The following is an 8,544-nucleotide window of genomic DNA, read 5'->3' as shown; positions in this document are numbered from 1 at the left end:
AACGAAACCTGTGCCATCGAGTCAATTCTGACTCATAGCAACCCTGTAGCACGGAGTAGAACTGCGCCGTAGAGTTTCCAAGGAGCACCTGGTGGATTTGAATTGCCATAGCTCTTAACCACTGTGCCTCCAGGGCTCCTGACCCGATCATAGGGGAGTGGACAGAGCGCCGAACTGGGAGTGGGGGAGCCTGGGTGCAAGTACACTTTTGAGGAAACTGAGGTTCCTTGGACTTTGATATTAAGACAAGTTTGCTTAAGTTATCTAAGCCTCACCTATAAAGTGGGGGTGCCATGGCTAACCTCCGGGGGTTGTTGTGAGGATCAATGAGGCAATGAGTATAAGCAATCTAGTTCAGTGCCTGGTACTTGCAGAGTAAACAAACAAACAAACAAAAAAACCAACACAAACGCATTGCCATAGTCAATTCCCACTCATAGCAACTCATAGAACTGTCCCATAGAGTTTCCAAGGAGTGGCCGGTGGATTTGAACTGCTGACCTTTTAGTTAACAGCCAAGCTCTTAACCACTGTACCACCAGGGCTCCATATGCAGAGTAGAGCCAATAAATGTGGCTCCCTGCCCCACATCCTGGTGCCAGGAATCCCATAGTGAAGGGCACCTGGGCTGACGTCCTCCAGCTAGCCTCGCCCGTCTCTCTGGGCAGCACTTTGTCCTCCAGGCAGGGGCTCAGACCCTAGCCCGAGGCAAATGCTGTGGCCTGTATGGTTGTTTCAACAACACTGCTGTTCCAGACAGGATCTAGACAGGACTTCTCTTGTTAAATATTGATAGAGGCCCCAGACAGAGAAGAAGGAGAACACAAAGGGCGTTTTATTTATGATAGAAAAAAAAAAACAACAGGAAAAAAAAAAAAATCTACAGGCCCAACAGGAGGCGGGGTATGTTTAAATAAACCAGTACATCCACTCACTGGAGTATTGTGCAAGTACTGAAATGATGTTTACCCCGAGTTTGTAATAACACGGGAAAATGCTTATTCTAAAATGCTAAGTGAACAAGGAAGCTGCTGAATTATATATTCAGCATAATCACACCTAGGCAAAACTCAAGCCAAACAAAAACCATGCGCAGACGAAAAGACTGGAGGGACTCACCCCATGGTGGGGGTTGTCTTTTGGTGGCAAAATTGGAGAGATTTGTTATACTTTTCTCTATTTTCCAACCTTTTTTTTTCTATAATGGGGATGACTGGCTTAAAGTAGAAAGCAACCCAAATTTATTATTTTTTTCTAAAGAAGAAAGAACTCTTGCTGGAAAACAGGACAGATGACTTACAGCGCAGCCAAGTGACACAGAGGCTACCCTGAGGCTAAGGGCAGAAGGTCCACAGACCCAGGCGATTAAACAAGGTCAAGTGGAAATCCTAGACTCTGATTGCGTGAAGTGACATCTGCAGGCTGATACCCAGCTGACCTGTTGCGGTCTGGCATCTATGCTGTGCTGGTGCTTGCTTTTACTCCCACCCCTAGGTGTGCAGGCTCCGCTGCTGTGATAGGTTATGTGGCTTCTCTAGTCCAAGAGCTTCTCCTCTACACAAGGGCACCTGCTCTCCTTCATGCACCAGTGTGGTGCTGGCTGCAGGCAGCCCTGCCCTCCCTGGTTAGCATGGTGAGGTCTTCCTGGAGACAGGGCCAGCCTTCTTGTCCCCGAGCCAGTTCTCCTCTGTGCATGTCCCAGATCTCCGTTTAGGTTTCTGCTTGAATGTTATGAGAGAGGCCTGATCACACTATTTAAAAGAGCAACCCTCTCCCTTCTCCCAGCCTTCACTATCCCACTTCCCTGCCCTATCTTTCTCCATTGCATTTATCCAAGTTCTATTTACTCGTTTATGCATTCAGCGCCTGGCCCATAGGAAGTCCTAGAAATGTTTGTTTCGTGAAAGAATGGATGAATCTTTACCACCATGGCCTCAGGGGGTCTTTTCAGGCCCCCTGAGCCACCTTGCTGTACCATGCTGGCCCTGACCAATGTCATCCCTAAACCAGCTCCTGACACCAGGGCCAGGGATGATAAATACACTGGGACTCTAATCTATTAGTAATGTCTGCCTGGGACTCTGTGTTGAAACAGTTCTGGGGCCATTATAAGGACTCAGTGGGAAAAGATGTGGCAATCCACTAGTGATGCCTGCATGGGAACATAAGGGAGGTAGATTAGATGTGCTGGGTACTTCCCATCTGAGCCCATGCCCAAATCTCAGCTCCCCCTCTCATTAGGAAGGCCACACCCACCAGCAGCTGGGGGTCTGAAACAAACTTTGCTACCTCATCCCTGGAATCATTTCCCTGGTCCCTACTATATGGATACAATGGGCTTCTGTAATCTCTTCACCCCTCTGGGCCTGGAACCCTTCTCTGGGCTCTATTCAGCTTGGTCTGATCTTATCCTATGCTGGATCCTCACCAGAGGCCTGCCGTTGGGGGCTGCATCTGGCCCCACTTACTCCCAGCTCCCAGATTGGGTTGTCCTCCCAAGCAAACCCTTCCCCCAGCCTGGCATCATAATGCCAATGACTGCCTGGGAGTCATGTCCCTGAAGCCATGCCACCACCCTGTGGGCCCTTTGGAGGCTGGTGCCTGAGTGTCATCCACCGCCTTGGTCCTGGTGCCCATAGCCTGCTGCTGTTTCATCTCCTACGGAGGTACCAGGGAATTCTGGGGCCCGGACACTTGACTCCATTGTCTGCCTGGCTTGGAGCTGCTTTCCCAGCAGAGAGAAGGGGCTGCAGGGTGTCCCCACACTCACTCCCAACAACATGGAGACCAACAGGCTTCAGGCAGAATGAGCAGGAGGGGCTCTCATACCTCGTCCTGGACAGAGATTGCTCCTCCAAATCGTGTCTACTGGAAGCACTGGCCTATGCCTGACACTGAGCTTGAGCATGGCCTTGGGTGGGGACCACTCCCCCCAGAGACCTGTTGACTTTCTCCTCCCAGTCTGCAACTTATGAATAAACTTAACTGCCCCATCTCCACAGGCTCTAGGCCAGAGAAGATGACCTCGTGTGGTCCTATAAAGGTCTTTTCTCATCGTCTCGCCAATCTCCTTCTCGTCCTTTGTTCCAATCCTGCATCTTCCAGAAAGAACCCCCCTGGCCTCAGACCCAGCAACTTCAGTGAACACAGGCTTCTGCTGAGACCACCCTGGGACTTTCTTCATGCGTTCTCATTTACCCCTGAGGCAGAGAAGGACTTGAGTTGTTCTCCCCATTTTTGAGATAGGAACAATGAAGTCCAAAGTGTCCTCTTCTCACTAGTCGGGCCCTGCCCCACCTCTACTTCTTCCCTCCAGGCTCTTGTCACTTTAGAATCAGTCCCAGCTCCCCTGGCTTCTGGAGCATTCGCTGCTTTCCTGTCTGTGTGTACCTCCCTTGGGGATGGAACCAGGGCCATGGTAATAGACTGGACCAGTCTCTTTCCCTTCCCTCGAGGAAGAACAGTACCTTCCTGAAGTTGGAGGGTCTCTTCCATTTCAGAATTCACCAAACCTGGTGTGAAATGAGACCCTGGCATTTAGATGCTCCACTAGAATCTTCTAGCTCCTTAGCTCCATCATGGACCAACTCCTTTCTGGTCCTCTCCTGTCTGATGAGACAAACCAGGTGACCACATGGCACAGGGAGGGAGAACTATGTCATCACCTCCATGCTAGCCCTAAAGGACTGACTGGGCTGCCTCCAGCTCCCAGAAAGGAGGCCTGTGTTGAGAAGGATTCTGAGGTCAGAAGAAGAGTGCAGTGGTCAATTAGCAATGGCCACCATGAGCAGGGGCCTCAGAGGGGGGTGGCCCTTGGATCACATATTTGCCCTTCCTGTCCTGAGACCTTGTATATAGAATCAACCATATTCTTAGTATGAGAAGATGTCCCATTTCAAATCACTGGTAAAAATACATGTTTCTTCCCACTGCACTACTAGAATTCCAGATAATGTGAAAAAGTAAAGTGGGTTTGGTTAAGTTTACTCTGCAAGAAAGTAAGAGGAGCCCCATGGGCAATTCTACCTTTAGCTGCTCTACTTCTCAAGCCACCTCCCCTTCAGGCTGGCCTCCAGGGCTCCCCTGCCTTCCTGCCTGGCCCTGCAGAACCACATCCCTCCATTTTCCCTACCTGCGTGTCCCAGGTGCTTCCGGGAATTGTGGAGGTATGGGCCTAGCAGCCAATGTTTAGGAAGAGGCCCTGGTGGCTTATAGAGAGCTCGCCCACCTTCAGAGGGGTCGGCGTGTGGGATCATCGGGGGTCAGCTGGCATTTGAAACCATGATTGCCATCAGGCTGTGCCCATAAACTTTGAGGGTCCTGGTGTACCCCTCCTCCCATGAATTTAGATTAGAAACAATGTGGTGCTCACCCCTGCAGACGTGGTGCCCTCTGCCAAGGAATGTCAATCACCAGCTCTATTTTCTCACTGGGCCTCTGCAGCTCACTGAGGGTCAGACTCATCTAAAACTCCACAGCTATGGAGGAGGTAGAATTAGAACGCATGTTTTGCTGACCAATTCCTGGGCTGCCCCATCTCCCAGAAATGGCCTGTGGAGTGACGGGCAGGGTGGTGCTCTTGGCCTTCCAGTTTTGCATGAGAAGCACAGCAGATAGGCCACTAGACCCTGGTCTGGGGCACATTGGGAGTGGGTAGGGTCAGGACCATTGGCAGGAGGGTGCCCCTTGGGGAGGGAAAGCTCTGCAGCTCCTTGGGCAAAAACCTGGGAGAGACATGGTCGGCCAGGAAGCCAAGAGTGCGCTGGCGCCCCACACAGTAGATGAGGTTGTCCACCACGGTGCACTGGAAGGCCTCTGGGTAAGGTTTCTGGTACGTGGCGCACTCATACCAGAGCCGAGTGCTGGCGCTGCAGCGGTACACGCCAATGCCCAGGCTGCGGTTGAGATCGAAGCGGTAGAGGAAGCCGTTAACGGCCACCATCTCGACGGTGCGGTCCCTGCCACCCCCTGTGGGGCCGGCCCACCACCGCTGTTCCTGGGCAGAGAAGCGGAGCAGCAGATAGCGCAGTGTACCGCCCGTGACAAAGATCTCCCTAGCGCAGGCCGTGGCCGTGTGCGCCAGGGCAAATGTGTCATTGGGGAGCGGTGGCGCAAAGTCCCAGCGGTCCAGGCGGGGGTTGTAGCGCTCCACTGTGTTCAGGCACTCACCCCCAATGGCGTACAGGTGCCCATCCAGGGCCACCAGCCGGCAGTTGGGCCGGGCCTGGCTCAATGGGCACACCTCACTCCAGATCCCCGTCAGTGGGTTGTAGCAGAAGACACGGTTGGAGGGCTGGCGCCCCGGTCCTTGGCAACCAGACACCACAAAGAGATAATTGAAGAGAGTGCAGATGGCACAGCCCCAGGACACGGCCTCGGTGGGCAGGCAGGCCAATGGGTGCCAGGTGTCCTGCTCATCATCATAGCGACAGAGGTGGCCAGAGTCTTCCTGCGGGCAGACATCAGCCACCACCAGGTACTGGCGGCCCTGGAGTCTGCGCTGAAGGATCAGCTCCCGCTCCGCCCCGCTCAAGCAGCCGTAGATGTCTGGGCTGCGCAGGACCTGCAGGTAGTTGTCGCTCATCACCTTGTAAGCTGCCTCCTTCAGCACCTCCAGGTTCTGCCTCTTGGCCAAGGTCAGTACCTCGTAGCAATTACCCAGGTCCAGGTGGACATCCGGAGCTGAGCTGGGGCTGAGCGGGAGCTGGAAGAAATTGGTCCCAGCTACGAGCTGCACTCGGGGCTCCAAGCTGCCTCTGGCTGAGCTGGAATCCAGGGATGAGGGGCAGTCAGGCGGAGCACCCTGGTCTGGGCCAGGGGAAACCGGGGTCCCAAAGCCACTGAACTGCAGCTGAAGCTCTGGGTTCTCTACAATTTGGAGGAGGCTCTCCTTCCTGCTGAAGCCAGGTATGGTGGTGGGTGGCAGGGGCTGGGAGGGGGCAGCTGTTTCCATTCCACTTTCTGCGTCATCGTTGTGGCCCCTGGACACTGCCCTGATCCCCAGGGGGCCTGGCACAGGGGACGAAGCCTCAGTCAGGACAGCAGGCCTAGTGGCCAGCTTGACTCTAGAGATGGCCTGAGAGGTGGACTGGACATAGTACTCGTACACCTTACCCTTCAGCCTGGGCCTGCACTCAGCCACCTTCTCCTGTATGAAGTTCTCCTCCACTCGAATCCGGGCCATGGATGAGAAGGTGTAGCAAGTGTTGGTGGCCCCCTCCTGCTGATGCAGGGCCAGGCCCATGTCCGAGGCAGCCTGGAGGGCACCAGCCTCTTCCCTGTGAACCCCTGACACGCAGGTCAAGACCCAACTCCTGTTCATGTCACTGCCGCCTTCCGTGTGGGCCAGCCAGCGCTGATGGGGAGAGCCCAGCTCCCCCACCACAGGCTGCTCCGGGGGGCCACAGTCCCGCCATGGGGCAGGCTCACCACCTGCAAGGCTCCTGTTCCCTGCAGCGAGTCCAGGTGGGGAGCTTTTGGGTTCACTGCCCAATTGGCGGTGGCGGGGAGGATAGGGCTTACCACCAAGAGCTGCTCCGGCTTCCTGGGCCCCGCAGGGAGGAGGAAACTGCCCAGAGTCTGGGCACTGCCCAGCCCCCTCTTCACTGGTGTCTCTCCTCTTGGGCTCCCCATCTCTGGCTGTCACTGCCGTTGCTGGGACACGGGAGTCCCCAGGAATCTCCCCACTACAGTCCAGTGGGGCTCTAGCCCCCTCGTTGGCCCTCCGACGTCTTGGCCTCATCTGCAGTACCATGGGAGAGCCCCCCTGGATGGCAGGTGGCCCTGAGCCATCTGCTTCCTCTCTGCCTTCAGCCTCGGTGTATCCACTTCCAAGGGGGTCCTGGGCAGGCCTGGACTTGTACAGTCGGTAGGCAGCAGTCACCAGGAGTAGCACGGCAGCGGACAGCACAACCTTGCCTGTCAGTTGCATGCCCAAGAGCCAGTCCTGGGCCTCTGCTCCGAGAGGGAGCATGCTTCTCAGGGCGCCTGGGGCCCAGGAATGTGAAGAATCCGATTAATGATTGCTCAGTCCTGGTTCCTGGTTCTTGCCTCCTGGTTCCTGCCGAGGTGGGAGGCGTTTCTGGGCTGGCTGAGGAGTTGGAGCAAAGGTGACTTTGAGCTGCAGAGGGTGGCTACTGGGCCAGGGCTGGTGGTCCTCAGGGGGTAGCCTCTCTCCTGGATCCTTCGTTGCTTCCCCTGGGTGATGAGGGTTTCTCCCAGGGGTCAAGCATGTGATCAACCACCTGAACCCACTTGGCCGCCAGCAGCTGGGGACATTAGGAGTGTCCAGTGGGTACACAAAGAGGGAGGAAGCTCTTAAACAAACAGTCATTCGATGCCAGGAAACACACATGGTTGGTTATTGTTTGTGTGTGTGCTTTTTTTTTTTTCTTTTTGCAAATTCACTGGACTAGGAAGAATTGGGCGTGGTCAGTCACAGAGCAGGTGAAGCCACAGTGGGGATGGCCCAGGATCTTCCCTGCTGGGGTCTGCTGGTCCCCACAATGGGGTTGGCATTTCACTGGTCAGGCAGGGGGCACAGCAGGGGAGACTGGAGTGGGGACTGTAGCCAAACCACCGGACAGAGCTCTTAAATGCCTCTACCCTCCTCCCTGCCTGATGAGTTTACTCAGAGAAACCCCAACTTCCTGAGGAGGGATTTGGGAAGGCACATTGTGCTAGTACCCAGATTGGGGTTCTCCTCTCCTTCAAAACCAGACAACCTCCTGTGGTGAGCTCTATGAATTTTGAAGCCAAATTACCTGGCTGTACCACTTACCAGCTGTGTAACCTCAGATAAATGACCTCACCTCTCTGTGCCTCAGTTTTCTCATCTGAAAAGAAGGGAATGACAGCAAACTTGCCTCATACGGTTATGCCAAACCAAACCAAACCCATTGCTTTCAAGCCGATTCTGACTAGTAGTGACCCTATAGGAGAGAGTGGAGCTGCCCCTTAGGGTTTCCAAGGAGCAGCTGGTATATTTGAACTGCTGACCTTTTGCTTAGCAGCTGAGCTCTTGACAACTGCGCCACCAAGGCTCCCATAGAGTTATGGTGAGAACAAAATGGGTTCATGTGGGTAAAGCACATAAACCAGAGCCTCCGTGTGGTAAAAGCTCAGTAAATATTAGCTGTTCTTCTTCCTTTTTTCCCATCCTCTTCCCCCTTCTCAATGTCAGCGTCATCATCATTAACATTAATCATCACCAGCAGGACCTTCTGAAGCACAGACCTAATTCTGACCCTCCCCTGAGTCAACCCCAATCATGGTGTTGTTAGTTGCCATTGAGTCCAGCCCCAATCATGGTGACCCCACGTACAACAGAATGTGCCATCACTGGGTCCTGCACCATCTCCGTGATGGTTGGTATGCTTGTGTCCATTGTTGCAGTCACTGTGCATATTGAGTGCCTTCCAACCTAAGGGGCTCATCTCCTAGCACTATATCGGATAATATTCTATTGTGATCCATAGGGTTTTCATTGGGTAATTTTCAGAAGTAGATCTCCAGGCCTCTCTTCCTAGTCTGTCTTAGTCAGGA

At 54.0% G+C, this 8,544-nt stretch overlaps 1 protein-coding gene across 1 annotated transcript; it reads right to left on the bottom strand.

Moving 5' to 3' along the window:
• Positions 1-848: 848 nt before the first annotated feature.
• Positions 849-7,309, bottom strand: KLHDC7A (kelch domain containing 7A). Its single transcript, XM_049878089.1, has one exon. It carries the CDS (start codon positions 6,971-6,973, stop codon positions 4,622-4,624), a length of 2,352 nt encoding a protein of 783 aa, XP_049734046.1. The 5' UTR covers positions 6,974-7,309; the 3' UTR covers positions 849-4,621.
• Between the last annotated feature and the right edge of the window lie 1,235 nt (positions 7,310-8,544).

This window comes from Elephas maximus, chromosome 3 (assembly GCF_024166365.1).
Source record: "Elephas maximus indicus isolate mEleMax1 chromosome 3, mEleMax1 primary haplotype, whole genome shotgun sequence".
Classification (NCBI taxonomy): Eukaryota; Metazoa; Chordata; class Mammalia; order Proboscidea; family Elephantidae; genus Elephas; species Elephas maximus.
The sequence above is the reverse complement of the archived record's forward strand: the minus strand, read 5'-3'. Positions and strand labels throughout refer to the sequence as shown.